The 20,917-nt window shown below is 39.7% G+C and overlaps 1 protein-coding gene across 1 annotated transcript in view; it reads left to right on the forward strand.

Moving 5' to 3' along the window:
* UBR3 (ubiquitin protein ligase E3 component n-recognin 3) overlaps positions 1-20,917 on the forward strand; it is a 152,716-nt gene that overhangs the window by 8,255 nt on the left and 123,544 nt on the right. Inside the window, exons 2-6 of the mRNA XM_038750895.1 lie at positions 6,713-6,852; positions 10,031-10,189; positions 11,200-11,343; positions 12,934-12,983; positions 19,011-19,077. Of these exons, the coding sequence (XP_038606823.1) occupies positions 6,713-6,852; positions 10,031-10,189; positions 11,200-11,343; positions 12,934-12,983; positions 19,011-19,077 (560 nt within the window). The remainder of the gene's footprint in view (positions 1-6,712; positions 6,853-10,030; positions 10,190-11,199; positions 11,344-12,933; positions 12,984-19,010; positions 19,078-20,917) is intronic.

The raw sequence follows: 20,917 nt of genomic DNA on the forward strand, positions 1-20,917 counted from the left end.
ACTGACGTCTAGTTAACCGGTCAGCTGACGGCTGGTGTGGGGCTATTGCTAACTATATAAAGGTAGCCTGTGAAACCCTTGGGAGATTTTGTACGGTAATGTAGTTGGACATTTCTTTGCCAGACCCATCAGAGCCTTCCAAGGCCACGTACCTATGATTGGATTAGAGGTCGGAAAAAACTGCAGGGGTAGGGTCTGCCACCACACCAGAAACTAGCAATATTGATGTTTACTAAGGCACGTTCTGTGCGCCAAACACTGAGAATTGGGGGTAGGTACAAGGTAACCCCCCGGGGCCACTTCTGAATTGTAGCAAAGTGGAAATTGGACAGTTCTGGGTACATCTCACCCTGTCTCAGTATTTACCGAGCGCACTTGAAGTTCTCTGATAATAATAGTTGTGGTATTTGTTAAGCTCTTATTCTATTTAGTTAATATGTTTTGTTTTGTTGTCTGTCTCCCCCTTCTAGACTGTGAGCCCGCTGTTGGGTAGGGACTGTCTCTATATGTTGCCGACTTGTACTTCCCACACAGTAAGCGCTCAATAAATACGATCGATTGATTGATTGATTGATTGTGCCTAGCACTATACTAAGCCCTGGGGCAGGTACAGGATAACCAGGTTCCACAGGGAGGCTCACAGTCCAAGTGGGAGAGAGAACGGATAGTGAATCCACATTCTGCAGATGAGGGAAATGAGGCACGGAGAAGTTAAGTGACTTGCCCGAGGTCACACAGCAGAGCCGGGATTGGAATCTAGGTCTCTGACTCCCATTCTAGGTCTCCCACTCCCATTGCCCTGTCCTTTCCATTAGACCACACTGCTTCGTGCTGATGAATTCTCTTCCAATAGCTTGTAAACTCCGGATTTTCCTAAGCACCTAGGTTTGTGTTTTGCCTATAATTAAGTGCTCAGTATTTTATTGGTACCTCACTGGTTACCATCCCTTGGTTCTTCCAACACAGTCCCTGAACTGTAAACTGCGCTTAATCATTTCCCCAAATGCCCTATCAGTTGATGTTGGTGCAGCTATTTTACTGATTTACTTATTTTACTTCTGGGAGTCAGAAGGTCATGAATTCCAATCCTGTCCACCACTTGTCTGCTGTGTGACCTTGGGCAAGTAAGTCACTTCTCTGCGTTCAGTTACCTTATCTGTTAAATGGGGATTGAGACTGTGGGACCGGGACCGTGTCCAACATGATTTGCTTGTATCCACCCCAGCACTTAGTAAATTGTGCCTGGCATACAGTAAGTGCTTAACAAATACGATAATTATTAGGTTGTTATTGCTCATCTATTGCGAAGAGGTGAGGTGGAATTCTGAAGCCATCCTAGCCCATTCCAGAACCCTCTATTCCCTACGTAATCCTCTATCCCTGTTTGGTTTTTAGGTTGTGGTCATTTTATAATTTAGGTTGCATATGTAGAACAGAAGTAATAATAGTGCGATGACATCTTACAGATAGATCAGGTGAGCTTAAAACATGAAGAAAGAGAGCTACTTTCATGTGGATTGAAGTGGTGGTATTTTGTACCAAGGCTATGGAAATCGGGCATCTATAAATAAGAGAGGAGATGCAAATGTATTGTTTTGCCATCTGCCTTGTTGGGCAAGAATTCCAGAAGTAGTTCATATATCATTTGAAAAGCGACACAAAATGTGGTATTGCTCAGTGCTGAGCTCTGAGTTTTAAAGATCCTCCCAATGCATATTTAATTATACTAACGTAATGTATCTATGTGCCAGGTGGAATATAAATGATCTTATTTCAGATTATTGTGCATTTGACTGCACAAGACTGCATGTTGTGAGAGATTTATGGTAGAGATAGGTCCTGTGCCTTTTACAATACCTACCCCACTGGGGAGTGTTTGATTCATAAATTTTGAACTTTTCCTCAAACTTTTCTTCCGCATGTAGAAATGACAAGAAATGGAAGGATTTCCCATTTTATGTCAGTTGTGCAAAAAATTCAGCCTACCTGTCCGATTAAGTAGCATTGTTCGTATTACTCAATTCTTGATGTGACTTGGACATCGTCTCCTTCATCCCTGTAAAGCTTTCTGGTTTTTTGTCCACACACAAAGGTAATTAAAATAAAGAGACGTCTGCCAGCTTCATTGTTGGAGTTTAGAATACAGTATAGTTTAGATTTATAGAGGTATTTTCCCAAATAATTTAAATCATTTTCATGTGTATTTGCTCATTTTGTTCATCTATCGTTTTGAAGAGAAGGGGGCAAGAGGGTAATGTCTTTAAAGATTGAAAAACTTAGCCTCAGCTGATCAGAAGATTTAATTGAGCAGCTTTGTGTTTTGATTTTTTTGATGGTAGTTGTTATGTGCTTACTCTGTGCCAGGCACTGTACTAAGTACTGGGGTAGAGACAAGTTAATCAAGTTGGACACAGTCCATGTCCCACAGGGGGCTCACGGTCTTAAAATTCCCATTTTAAAGATGAGGTAACTGAGGCAAAAAGGAGTGAAGTGACTTGCCCAAGATCACAGAGCAGGCAAGTGGTGGTGACAGGCTTAGAACCCAGGTCCTTCTGACTCGTAGGCCCGTGCTCTATCCACTAGGCAACAGTGCTTTTCATGTAGTACAAAGCACTGTATTAACTGTTGGGAGAGTACATCAAAACAAAACACATTTAAGCACCTTTCTCAATCAGTGGTAGAGCTAGGACTAAGTCAGAAATCCTAATCAGTGTTTGATTAAAAATGCAAATCTTATTTCTCAATTTTAAAAAACAATTATAAGACATGTTCTAGTACTGCAAATTAATTCCCTCAATTGTTCAACTCTAGCTTATGATTTTGTGACTTTTACTGTTAAGACATTTTAAAATTAAAAGTGGAAAGAACCAGATTAAGATTTGAAAGTATTGTTTTCCTGACTTTTTAAAAAGGAAGCTTTCACTAGTGCGGCAGTCTGGAAAATGCACCAGCTACACAGTTATCTTTAGAACTGTTTTTTGAGGGGTCAAAAATCCCCTTCTATATAATAGTTTCTTTTCTTACTCTCACTATTGGTTTTAGAAGCTCACATTGCCAACTCCTGGGTCATTTTTCTGACTGATCTGTGGCTCTATTTCATGGGTCTCAACCGTTTTTCACGTCTTTTTGGACACAGCCTACCATTCATAAAGTAGATAAGCCAAAGCCATTACTCAAAGTGGTCCATCCAGTCCAGTATTTTGGCTCAGTCAGTAGCAGTCAAATTCTTGGAAGAGCTGTATGGTGGTTCCCTCTAGAGGGGATAGTTCTTTTATTGCCTTTTAAAGGCGGTTTTTGTTTGCTTGCTTTTCTTATTTTAGAGGTTTAATTATTTGGGTCTAATACAGGGTTCAGTAACTGAAAAATGAAGGTTGATTGGGCTGCCTATTAAAATCTATATGCAATTAATGAACACAGCAATTGGTGGCACAGAATTATGGAGCTGTTAATAAATACCCTTAAAAGCAATCAGATAGTTGAACCTAAGCAGAAAGGGAGACTATCTCCCTTCTTCAAGAACCTACATATGTCCAGTGCTCTTTCTCTTGGAGAAACTCTTAGCCATTGGCTTCAGCTGCCCCATTCTTACCTTCTGTGTACTCCTTTTTGAGTTGTCCTACCCCAGCTTACAGATTTTGCTCTTCTTCGGGTAATCTCATAGGTGTACCTTGCCGTTGACTCTCCTGACTCTGATCTTTTGTGTGTATCCTTCCCTCTGCCTGGAAAGCTCTCAAGTTTTCCAAACTACTCTCTCCCCATTGGCAATGCCTTTCTAACCTCTCACCCTTCCAGGAGGAATTCCCTGGCTATTTCACGTCTCCCTGATCATGCCGTCCCATCAGTTACTCTTAAGCGCCTGTGTGCATATCAATTTCTTCATTGTTTTTTGCTCTTATTTTGTTGTTACCAGTTTTCTTTCCTCGTATTTCCATTGACGATCAGCCGCGTGACTTTGGGCAAGTCACTTGACTTCTCTGTGCCTCAGTTACCTCATCTGTAAAATGAGGTTTAAGGCTGTGAGCCCTATGTGGGACAACCTCATTACCTTCTATCTACCCCAGTGCTTAGAACGGTGCTGGGCACTTAGTAAGCGCTTAACAAATGCCATCATCATTATTATTATTATTCAGTTCACATCTGCCAATCTCTTCTATTCGATTGTAAGCTCATTGAGCGTGCGGACCTTTTCTTGTTTTTATTGTACTATTCCAAGGACCTAGTAGAAGGCTCTGCATATAGTAGGTGCTCAGTAACTGCTTCTGAAGAACTGAACTGAAGCCAGCATTTTTTTAGCCTTGAAGTTATGTCAGGCCATGTGTCCCTTTCTGGTATGAACACGCCTTCAAAAAGAAAGTCCAGGAGAAACCATTTCAGTAAATACTTTTGCAGCAAATAATTTATATGACCGCTTTTTTTTCCCTCTTGCCCTCACCAATTATCCTTCACTATAATGGGTTTTGGTTTAGATTAGAGAACCTTAAAAGGATTCAGAACTAAGATTTTTCTCTAAATCTACTCCCCTTATTCTTTTTTTCATCTCTTGTCCCTCTCTCCTCAGACTGATATCATTTCTGGTGGGAGATGATTTTCAGCTGAATGGCTATAGTTATCACTGTGTGATTGGAGAGGGTCTCCAGTCACTCTAAGGCCATATCAATCAATCAGTTGTATTGATTGAGTGCTTACTGTGTGCAGAGCACTGTACTAAGTGCTTGGGAGAGTACATTACAAGAGTTGGTAGACATATTCCCTGCCTATAATGAGCTCAAAGTCTGAGGGACTTCATATCCATGAAGAATTGACTCCCAGGAACCCCAGATGGTCTTGAGGTTTTGGTAGTGGGCTGAGTTGTCCTTTGTGCTCCATCCATCAAAAGACCATAGTTGAAAGCTGATTAACTTCCCCTTATCCAGGTCACATCCCTCTAACAATCATCCATAGTATTTATATGCATATTCAGTTTTACATATTAATAGGTTTTATGTATTTTAATATATGCTTATATGTTTATCCTTCCATACTTGTGCTTTCACTAACCGTGGCATTTTATTTCTGTCAGTCTTGAGTCTAGTTTCTGTCCGTCTCCCCGGTTTAGATTTTAAGCTCCCCGAAGGCAGGAACAGTTTCTCTTTCTTAGTTATACTCTTCCAAGCACTTAATATTTCGCTTTGAACACAGTAGGTGCCCAATAAATACTTGAATGAGAGCTGAAATTAGAATTCATTTTGAATGTCTATAAAGTAGTTCTTTCATAAAGTTTCTAAACTGTTCAGTACTTAAAAGGTTTCTAAGGCTGCCCGGATCATCCTTGTGCAGAAACGCTCTGGGCATGTTACTCCCCTCCTCGAAAATCTCCAGTGGCTGCCTGTCAACCTTCGCATCAAGCAAAAACTCCTCACCCTCGGCTTCAAGGCTCTCCATCCCCTCGCCCCCTCCTACCTCACCTCCCTTCTCTCCTTCTCCAGCCCAGCCCGCACCCTCCGCTCCTCTGCCGCCAACCTCCTCACCGTACCTCATTTTCACCTGTCCCGCTGTCGACCCCCGGCCCACGTCCTCCCCCGGCCTGGAATGCCCTCCCTCCACACATCCGCCAAGCTAGCTCTCTTCCTGTCTTCAAAGCCCTACTGAGAGCTCACCTCCTCCAAGAGGCCTTCCCAGACTGAGCCCCCATTTTTCCTCTCCTCCTCCCCATCCCCCCCGCCGTACCTTCTTCCCCTCCCCGCAGCACCTGTATATATGTTGGTACAGATTTGTTACTGTATTTTACTTGTACATATTTAACTATTCTATTTATTTTGTTAATGATGTGCATTTAGCTTTAATTCTATTTGTTCTGATGACTTGACACCTGTCCACATGTTTCGTTTTGTTTCACTTTCAGACTGTGAGCCCGTTTTTGGGTAGGGACCGTCTCTATATGTTGCCAACTTGTGCTTCCCAAGCGCTTAGTACAGTGCTCTGCATACAGTAAGCGCTCAATAAATACGATTGAATGAATGAATAAGGAGTCAAGGGTTCAGGCCTTCATTTGATGCTGTTTACATCTTGATTCAAGGGCAGATTGAGGGTGAGTCACAATCTGTGATCACCATCTTTAACTGTTTGCTCTCCAATGGTTTCTTCCCCACTTGCTTTCAAATGTGTTTATGTCTCTCATATCCTAAAAAAAAAGCCTCCCTTGACCCCACAGCTCCCTCCAGTTATCACCCCATCTCCCTCCTACCATTTCTCACCAAACTCCTTGAGTTGTTCATCAATGTCCCCCTCTTCTCTCCTTTATGTCTTCTCGACTATCCCTCTGATGCTTTGATTCCTTCCCCTGTTTATCCATGCCCTAACCAGAGTCCACCTATTGTTGCCATTGCTTTTTTCTCCCTGCTTGTTACCACTCAACAGAATACTCAATTTTATTCATTCCCCATATTCCTTTTTTAGTCTTGTAGATCAAAACTGGGCCCAGTGTTCTAGTTAGGGTTTGGCGAGGGAGTCAATAAGAAATGTAAACATTTAGGTAAGGTCTTTCCCTTGGCCCATTTTGATTAAAATTGCTTTATGTCATTCTGTTGTTTTGCAAAATCAGATGGTGTCGTTAAATTTCTTCCTTGGTCTTGTACTTTTCTAATGTGGGTTTGAATATTGTTACCAGAAATGCGTGTTTTGTGGCTCAGCGTTCGCTATTAACACTTCTGTCGGTTTCTCTCCTGTATTACAGGTTTTGTAAAAGACATCAAATTAAATCAAGTTCAAATATTCCCTGTGTTCCAAAAGACTTACTGATGATGTCCGAATTTGTTCTTCCACAATTTATTTTTTGTCTTATTCAGTACTTAAGGGACGGCTACAATGAACCAGGTATGTTGTAAGTAATACTCTTGGCTAAATGTGCTTATTTTTTTAATCATAATCATTGTTCTTAAATAATAAGAGCCCTGCTCTGGACTTTTAATCATTGAGTAAACAGAAACTGTATATTGTGGTAAGGTGAGCTATGTAGAGCAAAGGTCTCCGCTTTTCATTCTGAGCATGGGAGGCTTGCGCTTCATCAGTCAACAGAATTTATTGAGCTCCTGCTGTGAGCAGAGCACTGTACCAAGTGCTTGGGTGAGTTCAGTAGAATTATCATCAATCGTATTTATTGAGCGCTTTCTGTGTGCAAAGCACTGTACAGAGAATTAGTGTACACCGAGGAGCAGGCGCCTCAGGGTCTCAAGGAATTGACCAGAGTGATAGTGGTTGCTACAGCACCACTAAAAATCTCTTGTACCTGCCAGTCATAATTGTGCTTGGGCACGGGGGGCAACGACCGAGTACAGTGCTCTGCACATAGTAAGCGCTCAATAAATACGATTGATTGATTGATTAACTGGGCAGGAGGGCAGCACGTTACCGAGTGCATCTGAAGGCATTTTATGGTCAGAGTAACCGCAGCTTAGAGACGAGGCCGTGCCAGAGAGCCAGGACCCGAGAGGCTGTTACCTTGGTAGCTGCTGCGGTTTTCCCTGTCCATAGTAGCCAGCTATTTTTCTGGATTCCTACCAGGCCTGTCCACCTCTAAGAATGTCTTAGCTGGTCCTTTGGTTAGAAAAATCCGAGTACTGATGGTATAGCTCTAGCAGGAATTCACCGGGACTGGAGTGGTGTTCTTTCCACCAGGGCTGCTGGTTGGGTGTAGGTATATGACATTTGATGTAATGCTTTCTGTTAGCTTCGAGGTGATGCAAAATTGAAATTCCCTAATAGTTTTTGGTGGCAGATGTGTTTGTTTTTTTTAAATGGCATTTATTAAGCGCTTACTATGTGCAAAGCACTGTTCTAAGCGCTGGGGAGGTTACAAGGTGATCAGGTTATCCCACAGGGGGCTCACAGTCTTAATCATCATTTTCCAGATGAGGTAACTGAGGCACAGAGAAGTGAAGTGACTTGCCCAAAGTCACACAGCTGACAATTGGCGGAGTCGGGATTTGAACCCATGACCTCTGACTCCAAAGCCCGGGCTCTTTCCACTGAGCCACGCTGCTTCACAGCTAGTACCAAAAATGTCTTACTCCTCAAACATTTTTTAAATGTCCCCGCTGATGCAACAGGAGTGGTGGTAATAATAATGATGGCATTTGCTCAGCGCGTACTATGTACCAAGCACTGTCTTTTAGACTGTGAGCCCACTGTTGGGTAGGGACTGTCTCTATATGTTGCCAATTTGTACTTCCCAAGTGCTTGGTACAGTGCTCTGCACATAGTAAGCGCTCAATAAATATGATTGATGATGATGATGTACTAAGCACTGGGGTGGGTACAAGCCAGTTGGGTTGGACACAGTCCCTGTCCCATATGGGGCTCACAGGTTCAATCCCCATTTTACAGATGAGGGAACTGAAGCCCAGTGAAGTGACTTGCCCAAGGTCACATAGCAGATGAGTGGCGGGGCCAGGATTAGAGCCCGGGACCTTCTGACCCAAGCCCGTGCTCTATCTACCTCGCCGTCCGTAAAATGGGGATTAAAACGGAGAGTCCCACGTGTGACATGGACTATATCCAATCTGATTAGCCTGTATATACCCCAGTGCTTAGTACAGTGCCTGGCTCTTAGTAAGTGCTTCACAAATACCATTTAAAAAAAAGAATATTGACTTTACTTCCAGTCTCATCTGGCTCCTAAAGGTGGGAAGTGTTAGCCATGGCTAATCAAAGCTGCTCACTCTTTTGAACAGTGGTTCACTGCATTTCCTCTGAGCTCATGAGCTCCTCTCCGTTGACACGTGCTTCTTTCCCTGCCGCAGCGGCGTGACAACAGTCAGTCAATCAATCAATCAATCAGTGGCATTTATTGAGTGCTTACGGTGGACAGTAAGTGCTTGGGGAACTACAGCGTAATAGAGTTGGTAGATGTGATATCTGCCCCTAAGGCGCTTCTACATCAGTGATTGTAGTGAGTCCTGTGGTTACTATTCCCTCAGCAAGCCCAGCTTGTTTACTTTTTGATGTAGAAATAGCCGAATGATACTAATTGGGGTTTCTGAACATCTAGAAGCCTACACTCACACTCATTTGCATGCATTGGTGACATGAAACTTGTGAACCATCTCTACTGTGCCTGCACAGTACAGAATATTTCAAGTGTTAATTACAAATAAACTATTTTAATATCTTCCAAGCTGTGCTTGCTTCCCCCTCTTCATCATTAGTTTTTTGGGTGCCCACAGTGTACATAGCACTGTACTAGACATAGTTGAAGAAGCGTAATATGGATTCCTTGCCCTTGAGTTCTTTATAACTGTTTATATCTAATTTTTAAGAATAAATTTAGAATACAAATAATTTGACACAAGCATGAGATTTAATTTAATATTTCTCTTTGAAAACAAACCTCAGATTTTGGAACGTCTAAGAGTTTCTTATTTCTGAATGGTCGAAGTTCGTAGTTGAGGTGCAGCTAAACATTGGGTCATTTAAGAAAAAGTCTCCTTTCTAATAATGTTCCAAGCATTGTACTGAGTTACATGTAAAGGATTTTCTTTAACTGTACAATTCACCGTGTAATTTCAGCCTGTGTGCCTCAAATTACTTTTTGCGTTTATATAAAGGAGACATTGCACCAATTTCCCCCTTCACAGCCCTACCAACGTTCAGTTTTTTAATTCTTCCATGTTTTACTTCAGTTATTGAGACCTTGGGCTTCAAACCTTAAAGTTTTGACTGGAGTTGGAAAGAGCGCCCTGGTTGGCTTTGTCACTGATGCCTGTGCAATTGCAACCCACTTTTAAACTTTTAAACCCTCTTTTAAACCGGTACCCTGAGATGGCTACTACCAGTGGCACCTCCCTGAATCCTGAGGAATTTTTTGCACTTTCCCTTCCCCATTCTTTGCTTAGAAAATCCACTCTCTTTATACCATTAATTGATTGATTTTAGGATCTGGTTGTTCTGCTGACAAAGGCCTTGTATGCAGCTGGTTAGAGTGATTGCAAAGGATTCTAAGAGGAATGAAAATTCATTCTTTTTAAAAATCACCTAAACTCTCTGTTGTTTTCAGCAGCTGATGCACCATCAGAAAAAGATCTACACAAAGTTCTTCAGCTCTTGGAGCCCCAAATTTCATTTCTAGAAGACTTGACTAAAATGGGTGGAGCGATGCGATCCGTTCTTACCCAGGTTTTGACAAATCAACAACACTATAAAGATCTTAGTGCTGGTGAGTTGAAATGGATTAGATTAAGCGTATTGTAGAACTCAGACGTCGTATCTGTTTCTTCAAAATTTCCTTTTACGTGTTTTAGAAATACGTACACAACCATACTTTTTTCCAAAATAATATAAATCTTTTTTTGCATGAGGAAAGATAGCTTTTTGTGTAAATTTTTTTGTTTCAGGGATTGTGATCATTTGAGAAACTTGGAGGGTATGTAACAGTTATTTAATACTTCAAATAAAATAGATTGTTTTACTATTTATTTTGAGGTGTGTCTTTTCCTTGGCCACTTTTATCCTCTCTGCATAATAGGGGTTCCTTATATCCTTTTTATTGTGTGAATGTGTATCTTTTATCATTGGTTTTATGAGTGTGTGTTGTCCCTTTTAGTGGAAGCATGTTAATTTTCTATGATTACTTAATAGTGCCAGTATGGTGCACTCATAAAGGTAGTGTAGAGGGTTTTGTAAAAAGTCTTTCAGTGAGTACTAAAAAAGGCATTTATTTTCCTATCTTCTACCCATTCTATGCTTTCCCCACTCCATTCTCCAGCCTCTTTCCTTGCAGTGGCCTGGGAATTTTTTTTTTCTCTTTTAAAAAAGTGTGAATTTCTATTGGAAAACATGAGTCCAATTCTCTTAATAGTATTTTTTGGATTTAATTTAAGTCTTCATTGATATTTTTTGAAGGTGCTCTTACTCTAGGAACTCTTAAAATACTGTGATCAAAGGTTGGCAGAACAGGCATTAATGAACTGCTTAAAACAGCAGGAGCCCAAAAAGGTCACTTCCATCTGTAAGACTTAGTATACCCATTTGTCAGTTTTGATGTTAATGTCTTTCTGTTTCCGTTTAGGAGGAATTTATATAACCGCATATTGTTCAATCATTTACATTCTAAGGAGCAAACTTTAGTTTGGTGAAGTGTTTATCATAAAGACCTTTCTTTTTTTTTTAAGAATTTAAATTTAAGCATCTGTCTGGCTCTAATGCTATTTGAAATATGTATTTAAGGTGCTGGGGAAAATGCGTGTGCAAAGAAAAATCACGAAAAGTACCTCATAGCTCTGAAAGGCTCTGGACTGGCATTCCCTGAGGATAAACTTGCAGGTGGCATGCCGGAGCAGGCTGCTGGAAGTAGCACTTTAGCAGTTCAAGGTTTGTCTAGAAAAGTGCTTTTGAACATTATTTAATACCTTCATATATCAGGGCCTTCACAGGCATCAGATCAAGTGTATGCTCTTTCCACTACTGAACTGTTATTTTAGGGATGGAACAGTGTGACCTTTCTAGGGTCCTGACCGATCTCACACTTTTATAACTTGAAGATCCCCTAAATCTCCTTTTTATATTTTATACAGCCCCCTTTCATGGTCTGAGTAGCTCTAGTCAACCAGACTTCTTTTTCGACTGGTATATTTTGAATGTTGGTATTAGAAATTAACATTTATTTCAGCCAAGTATGGAAAATGTCCAGCTTTGCTTTGTAGCCCTAGGTTTTCAGAAACAAATTTTAAAACAATGAATTGATAGTAAAAAAAGTGAATTTTCACTTGCAGAGCCAATACATAGAAATCAATGAAAACTATTCTGACCTTTTTTATATATTTTAGTGAGACATGAGGGATTGAGAGGATATACAGATGACTTTTAACAACCCATGAAGAAGAAATTTAAATCTCTAGTCTTTCCCTTTTTGATAAGAGGGAAAGTCATACATTTCCATGCTCTGTTATTCATTTTAAAAGAACTAAGAAAACAAAACAGTTCTGCAAATCTCTGGCTGAGGCCCTGGCTGCTACTTAAACAATTATCCCACCCATGCCTCTAGACCTACATGTTGCGTGCTGTGAAACTATGGAAATAATTAATTGTTTCAGGTATGACGTTCAAGTGGATGTTAAAACTTTCCAAAATCCTCCTGAGGCTGTACCATGATGGTTCAGATTCACTCCAAATTTTATGCAAAATGTTTCCTATTTTAGGATATTAAAAAATGGAACCCTGTGTGCCTTTTTCTCAGAATTAAACCTGCTTATATGGGTTGCCCATCTCAAATGACAAAAGGGGATTCTTTTGATTATTGCTATCTCATAGAAAGGTGACCTGGATATTAAAATACTTTAGAAGATTGGGAAGATCCTGATGAAGAGGATAAAATTAAGTACATTGTCAAACTATATGAAAAGAAACCCCTAACCTAATCTATTTCAATTGCTTGTGATCACTTGCTAGCGTCCTCTGTGTCCATTCCCTCTGTGCTCTAGGGCATCCCATTTGGGAACCATTAATTGTCTGAAAAATAAATAATAACGGAGACTTCTTGGGAGAAGGCAGTTTTCTAAGTTGGCCCTTGCTTCCCCTTTTGAAAAACAAAGTATAGGTATTAAATAATACGTGGTTAGGACATATGCTGCCCAGTGGCCCTGTATACTGTGGTTCACTACTATTTGAGTGTAAAGAAAACCACCAAATCCTGTAACCAAGTAGTTGTATTTATTGAGTGCTTACTATGTGCAGAACACTGTACTGAACACTTGGGAGAGTATAATACAACATAATTAAGATACACTCCCTGCCCATAATATGTTTAAAGCAGTCTAGAGGAGAAGACGGACATTAATATGAATATTGACTCTGGGCTGTCTGGGAGAGCTTCCAGTGAAACCTAACACCCTGCAGCGAAGTTTTAATTTTGGTATTTAAATGGCTTATTCCAATTTAAAGGACACTTATTGTCTTCAACAGGTTTTGCAGGTGCTACAGGAACTTCAGGACAAGTAGATTCTTCAGATGAGGTGAGATTTTTAAATGTACCGTTTTGAAGAAGATCAATGCAGATGATACTCCAGGAGTTAGCATCATGTGGTTTGTAGATGAAGTTAAACGATTTTTACAAAAAATTATTGACTGACAATAGAATTTTATTAATAGGGCATAGATTATTTTCTTTCCACCCTTCACCAAGCAACAAATCAGTTTTGAGCTAGAGTAACAGAAGAAGGCTTTAGTTCTACGAAATAAAATTTTGAGCTAGTGGAAAATAAGTTGTTAAAATGATGTTATTTTTTGTCTTGCCAACTTGTACTTCCCAAGCGCTCAGTACAGTGCTCTGCACACAGTAAGCGCTCAATAAATATGATTGAATGAATGAATCTTATTGTGCTTATTTGAACTGATCTCTAAAAAAGGGAAATATATTTGGTTTGGGGTTCTGAAGTAATTGTCCTTCTAAAATTATAAAATTAAACCATTAAAGCTAAAACTTGAATGCTTAAAACAGAGAAAAAATAATGTACATCTCTATCATCATCAATCGTATTTATTGAGCGCTTACTATGTGCAGAGCACTGTACTAAGCGCTTGGGAAGTACAAATTGGCAACATATAGAGACAGTCCCTACCCAACAGTGGGCTCACAGTCTAAAAGGGGGAGACAGAGAACAAAACCAAACATACTAACAAAATAAAATAAATAGAATAGATATGTACAAACAAAATAAATAAATAAATAAATAGAGTAAAAAATATGCACAAACATCTATCCATATATACAGGTGCTGTGGGGAAGGGAAGGAGGTAAGATGGGGGGGATGGAGAGGGGGAGAGGAAGGAAGGGGCTCAGTCTGGGAAGGCCTCCTGGAGGAGGTGAGCTCTCAGCAGGGCGTCATCTTCGTCTGGCACATCTCTAGTTTTATGTATTTGATTCTCTACATTAACTCCATTTTCTAACTCCTCTAATGCAATTTATAAGTCGTGAATTGTAAAATTGTGTTGGTTTCCATTCTATTGAAATTCTTCGGACTGTTCTAAATTTAGTGAGGTAAATGTATAATATTTGCCTCAGTTCTGCTGTAATGCATGGTTTCACTGTGAATTTTGGCTAGAATGCTGTTAGGGAACTGGGGACTTATCTGATGTCATGAATCTTGTTGAATGCAGTATGTTGCAGTGTTAACAGAAATAGCTATTGCTCACGCGCACAGCGTTGGAATAGGCAAGTACTTCAGGCCAAGTTTTCCTTAATGCGGGACTTCCTAAGAACGCAACCCCCATATTATTGGAGAACTGGATGTACTCCAAAAATATTTAATTGTTTCTGTTGGTGTGAGACTTTTTTTTTAAATACTTAGTTTCTGTATATTTCAGGGTAGTTCATTTAATCGTGGCTATATTGTAAAGTCCTCCTACGTTTGTAAGATCCTTGAGGGCAGGGATTGTGTCTACTTTTTGTACTCTCCTAGGCACTTAGAGCAGTACTTTACACACAGTAAGTGTTCAAGATTGATTTATTGACAAGTAAGTGTTCAATAAATACTATTGATGATGTTGGTTTTAAAAAGGGTCCGTTTGAAGGCTTGCTTTTCATTTTAATAATTGGAGAAGTACTCTTTGTTCCTCCTTTCCTGAAGTGAGAAGATACCTAACATACGGAGTTTAATTTTGGGGTTCAAAGATTCACTGGATTATCCTGCCTTTTCCTGCTTGTTGAAGGCAGACTCTTGAATGGTTTTAAATTGTAGCAGTGATGGACAGTGAAAAAATCTGTCCTTTAACCTGTTTCAGAGAAAACATGCACCTATACTCCCATTATGTCTCCTTGAAAGATATTTGGAAGGCAGAATGGGCAAACACATGTATACTAGTGGTGTTGAGGAAGGGCAGAAGAATGAGTTTAAGTATGTTGGTTCATTGACCAGAGTTACAGACACTTAGAAGACAATTCAGTTATGAACTGTATGAATAGGTTACATAATCCTCATAAAATAATCTGAAGAGGATTTAAGTATTTGGGGGTAGTTTTATTAGCTGCTTATTTAGGAATTACCAGCTTCCCAGCATTGTAGAAACAGACAAGAACCTTATACATGTATTCAAGTACCTATTGATGAATGGGCCTAATCTGGCCCTTCTGGAACAGTTAAAAAAAAAAAAAAATCCTGCATGCATTTCAAATGCGAAAACACTGGCAGGATCTAGAGCTGCCCTTCTGGGTATACGTGTGCCATATTAAACAAGATCCAGTTTATCCTTTTTCCCCTAGTTATCCATCTTGCCATCTTTAACTCAATTTTATGCTAAAATTCTGACGCCTTATTCTGTATAAAAAGTCTCATTTCAACACGTCAATCTTTTCCTTGAAAAGTAGATAACTATAAATATACTTATCCCTGGGAATTTAGGACCCCCACGTAGGGCCTTTGTACTGTCTCCTCTTAGCTGGGACAGCAGTAAAGAGGGCAAAGGGTAAGCTTCTTTTGGGCAAGATGGGGTCTAACAACTCTATTGCAGTAAACTCTCGCAAGCGCTTAGTAGTAGTAATATTTCCTAAGCTCTTATTATGTGCATTGCACTATACCAAGCACTGTGAAAGAACACACAGGTGGAAATTAGACAGGGTCCCTGTCCTTCGGAGGACACACAGTCTGAAAACAGTTCTCTGCACACAGTAAATGTACAATAAAGAGCATCGATGGATTGAGGAGCAAGGGGTAGAAATATCACAAATTCCAGATGAGAGGTCTGAATTATGGACATTTTATTTTATTTCTCTAAACTCATTGTCTGTTGTATTTAATCAGACTATACAATATTTTTATTTTGAAATAGTTTAAAAATAATGTCGGGGCTTAGTGTATTAATAGAAAGCCACATCAAGAAATAACTCATATCTTGAAATAAAATAGCCCAAAAATCTCTGACACTGAAAGTATTGTTGGGCCAGGCTCTCTTGAAGAATTTCTACTCTGCCTATTATTTTGCTTAAACTTACCTAGTATGCTTCCTAACCGTAAATTCCCAGGGATAAGTATATTTATAGATATCTACTTTTCAAGAAAAAGATTGACGTGTTGAAATGAGACTTTTCATACAGAATAAGGTGTCAGAATTTTAGCACAAAATTGAGTTAAAGATGGCAAGATGGATAACTAGGGGAAAAAGGATAAACTGGATCTTGTTTAATATGGCACATGTATACCCAGAAGGGCAGCTCTAGATCCTGCCAGTGTTTTCGCATTTGGAATACAGGATTTTTTTTTTTTGATCGACTCCAGGAAGTAGAAAAAAATGGATCCTAAGGACAACAACAGATTGGACCTTTTAAATACTCTAAATCCAAGCTTTGGAATATGAAAACCTATAATTCAGGCAGGTGTGAGGTCTAGAAAGTTTTTTTTTGCCAAGATCGTAGAGCAATGAAACTAATATTCAGAATCTTTTGAATATTACCTTGGGTAGAAAGCGTTGTTTTTAAGTAGAAAGAATGGGTGAAACTTAAAATAACATCTAGAGCAATGGTTTTATTTTCCTGAGTAAAACCTAAAAACTGATCACATATGTATATCCTGAAAAAAACTAGTAATTTACTCATATTTTCACTTGAATTGCTTCCCTAGCCCGTAGTTTTAAAGCAGTCACCTATTACAGGAAGTCTGGTTTATAGAGAAATTTATCTTTGGAAGATGCTGGCTCTCAAACTGTAATGATCCAGGACTTCTCACCTCTTTTTCTGGAAAGTTTGAAAGCAAATGTGGGATTCATTCAATTGTGTTTATTGAGTGCCTACTGTGTGCAGAGCACTGAACTAAGCACTTGGAAAGTACAGTTCAACAATAGAGACAGGCCTTGCCCACACCAGGCTTACAGTCTAGGAAATAATAATTATGGTATTTAAGTGCTTACTATGTGCCAAGCACTGTTCTAAGCACTAAGGTAGATACAAGGTAATCAGGTTGTCCCACGTGGGGTTCACAGTCCAAATCCCCTTTTTACAGATGGAGGGAACTGGGGCACAGAGAAGTTAAGTGGTCTGTCCAAGATCACACAGCAGACAGGTGGCAGAGCCACAATTAGAAACCCCGTCCTCTGCCCGTGCTCTTTCCACTAAGCCACGCTGCTTCTCTCCCAAGCTCTTGAATTTAGGAAAAAGGATGGGACGGGTTCAAACCCAGTTATTTAGAAAGTATCTGCCACATAAGCAGTTTGGAACTAAAGTTAATGTCCATATTAATAGGATTACGATGCGCAATTCACACTAACTTTAGCTTTGTTTGAAGAAGTATTTTTTGAATCTTGACTCATTTTTTAAATGTATAGTTCTTTTTATAATAGTTTCAGTGTGAATTTTGATTGCGAAGAAAATTGGCCTTGTTTCTCTGGATTGAATCTTTGGCTTTTTCCTCCAACTTCAATAATATTCATTTTCTTGGTTCAAACTAGTCGTAGATATTAGGTAGTATTCCGGCCAAAAATAGCGTTGATTTTCCCCAAGTAGTTTCAGTCAATCTATCCACGCCCAGAGGAGTAAGCAATTGCTTCAGTCTATTTTTCGATTTTATTACTAGTGCCGAGGAAAGCACAATTCGAGGAATATTAACTTTGGCAAGGAAATTTTCTAAAATCTATTTAAGCAGGTGTTAATATGCCTGTATTCTGAATTATGTATCTACAGAAAGCTGTGCCAGAATTTGGGCCTACTGTTCCTAACACAGCAGAATGTCATGCTCTCAGCACGGCTATTTTTAACTTGACATTTTTTAACACACTTCTTGCTCTTTTTTTTTTTTGTGGGGTTTGTGTGTGTGTGTAACCATATGAAACAAGATTAGCGTGATATATTAGTATTATTGCAAGCATTAAAAGAAACAAAAAGGTATAAAACATGTTACCTCACGGCATTGTCAATTTTATTTATTTATCATCATTTATGTTCCAAAGGAGATTGTTTTCCAAAATTGTATTTAGGAGAAAATAAGGAAGGGAATGGTCTGAAATATACAGGATAATACTTTTCGAAAATATGGGTTACATCTCAGTTTTTAAAAGCATGAAATCATAATTTTGTATATTGAGGAGAAGGAATAGTTGCCGTATGGCTCACTGCTACTTTACATTTGTTTTGGCTTAAAAGTAGAATAGGTTTTCATCCATTTGGGGAGTGAAAGAATAGTGTACCTAAAGGAAAGATAAACAAAACAAGTTTTTCAGTTATTCTTCCTCTCTATGGCTTTGTGGGAAGTGAATATGCAAAAGCAAATGGTTGCCTTTCCAGTAAAATGCTTGCCACCTGTATCTTTAATAAGAGCTACATTTTCAGTCAGATTTCAGAACTGCGTTGCAGAGAGCACAGTGAAGCTCATTTTGACCTGTTATGAAACTTTGGCACCAAAATAAATATGGGATTATTGATACTGAAGCATATTCATGAATCATTAAGAAAATAAACTTGTTTTACATTGACAGGCATTAGCTCCAGATTTTTGCCAGCTACCAAATCGTGGGATTCATATAAATAGAAACAAATATAGGGGCTTCATTTCTTAAGGTAATTAACAGAATTGAAAACTCTGAATATGGAATCTGCAAGTGAATATACTGAATCCACTTAATCCAATTAATTTTTTCATCAACAATTTGTATAATAGGTCTCTTTCCCTTTTCATTGGGGCCATATTTTGAGAGTAGAAAGTGTAAAACAAATTTTTTTTCTTCTAATAGATAAGGAGCTGCGTGGCCTTGTGGAAAGGGTGCAGGCTTAAGTTTAGGAATCTAGGTCACCATCACAGGTGTGTGATGGCTGTCTAAGGCTGTCTGATTCAGACCCATAAATATAACTATTAGGGTGATACGTTAATTAGAAAATATATAAGCCAGTTTTAGTTAATGTTTTGAGATACTGTGTTTTTAGGGCCATTGGTGATACAGTGCAATCAAAAGTTGCAGAATAAAGGACCATTGTTGGGGCAGCATTGAAATCTAGAAAAGGTTAAATCTGTCATTTAAGATATACACTATTTACCTACTGATAAAATTTCTTTTTCCAGGAGGACCAGGATGGTAGCCAAGGTCTGGGCAAGCGTAAGAGGGTAAAATTAAGCAGCGGAACCAAAGGTATTTGTGAAGCAATTAATTTATTTCTATATGCTTCAGTTCTTAAGATTTTTTCAGAGCTCCTAAGAATAATCACTTGATTGAATATTAAAAGATTAATATTTAATCACTTGATTGGGTGATTGGGTGAGACCTTGTGGCCTCATTTGAGAGTTCTGTCATCACTGAGGGGAATAGTAGTATAATATAAAAACAGCAAGCAAAACTCACACTGGATGACCCTTATTGTCATTTACTGTAGTCACTATTTCTCATTTTAGCATATTTGGAAAAAGAGAATGGCTTTCATTTGATCAGTATGATCTTGATTAAATTTACTGAGCAATAGTAAATCAGAGCTAAATTTAGATTTGGTAGTTAATATCTTTTATAATATTTGTTGCCTGTTGTACTTCACTTGATGTTTAGATACGAAAGCTTGAGAGGCATTTTTCCTGAAAAGCTAATTTATTTGTGCCTTAAAGATGCTATGTAATAAATAAGTATTCAGAGCTCTGTTATCTTTGCGTACGGCTCACCAGTTGTCATCGTGCACTCTTGATTTAAATCTGGATATCAGGAGAGTGGCCCATGGAAGTGGAGGTTGTAAATTGTTGCCCCTGGCATGATGTGTGATTTTGGCAGAAATGGTACCGACATTAATTCCAACAGATGCCCAACTCTCTAAGTGTGGTCGTTTCAGATCCACCATGGAGATTATGGGTCATTTACTCCTCCATTTCATTTTCCCTTTTCCCTGTGCTTAACTCCTCACTTCACTCTCCTCTGCTTAACTCTTCAAATGGCAGAACAGAATAGAATACCTTGTGCTTTGGACCTGCTTTTATACACTGAGTTAAACTAAAGTGTGGTTGGCCTGCTTCTCCCAAACTTGCCCTTGCCGTGGATCTACATTCCTTTGCCAAGATATATGTCTCCCTCATAACATTGAGCTTTATTGCCATATGTTTGTACATATCCTGCTCAGGGAGAACCAGACAATGTAAATCAGATTTCTGGACACCCGTACGTTTGACATGGATCCCTCCAGAAGACATGCTAGTATCTCTTACTATTTATGGATACACTAAAGGTCAGAAAAGTGTGATCATCAGAAAGGCCTACTTGATGGCTACCTCAGCCAAATATCTCAAGTTCAGTATTACCATATGGTTACTGGAAACAGGGACCTTTAGGCAGCTGCAAATCAGTTCCCTGTAAAATGCTAATAAACTGCTACAGTGTTTCTGATTCGGAAAGACAAGGCAGAGGGCTCTACACCAACAAGCTTTAGAGGCAGAAGTCCTGCAGTAGTTATCTTCCTCTGTTTACTGTTTCAGTAGTTTTTGAACCATCTTTCAACCCCATCTTCCTCCATGTCTGTTAACCATGCTTCTTCTTCTTCTTCTCTCTCTCTCTCTCTCTCTCTCTCTCTCTCTCTCTCTCTCTCACTCTCTCACTCTCTCTCACTCTCACTCTCGTTCTGTTCATGGGTTTCTCAGGAAATGGGAAGGTGGTAAAATAGGGTCCCTAACCACAAAAATCTCCAGTGGCTACCAATCAACCTATGCATCGGGCAGAAACTCCTCACCCTCGGCTTCAAGGCTGTCCATCACCTCGCCCCCTCCTACCTCACCTCCCTTCTCTCCTTCTCCAGCCCAGCCCGCACCCTCTGCTCCTCTTCCACTAATCTCCTCACCGTGCCTCGTTCTCGCCTGTCCCGCCGTCGACCCCCGGCCCACGTCCTCCCCCGGGCCTGGAATGCCCTCCTTCCGCACATCCGCCAAGCTAGCTCTCTTCCTCCCTTCAGGGCCCTACTGAGAGCTCACCTCCTCCAGGAGGCCTTCCCAGACTGAGCCCC

The sequence above is a fragment of the Tachyglossus aculeatus genome, chromosome 9 (assembly GCF_015852505.1).
Source record: "Tachyglossus aculeatus isolate mTacAcu1 chromosome 9, mTacAcu1.pri, whole genome shotgun sequence".
Taxonomy (NCBI): Eukaryota; Metazoa; Chordata; class Mammalia; order Monotremata; family Tachyglossidae; genus Tachyglossus; species Tachyglossus aculeatus.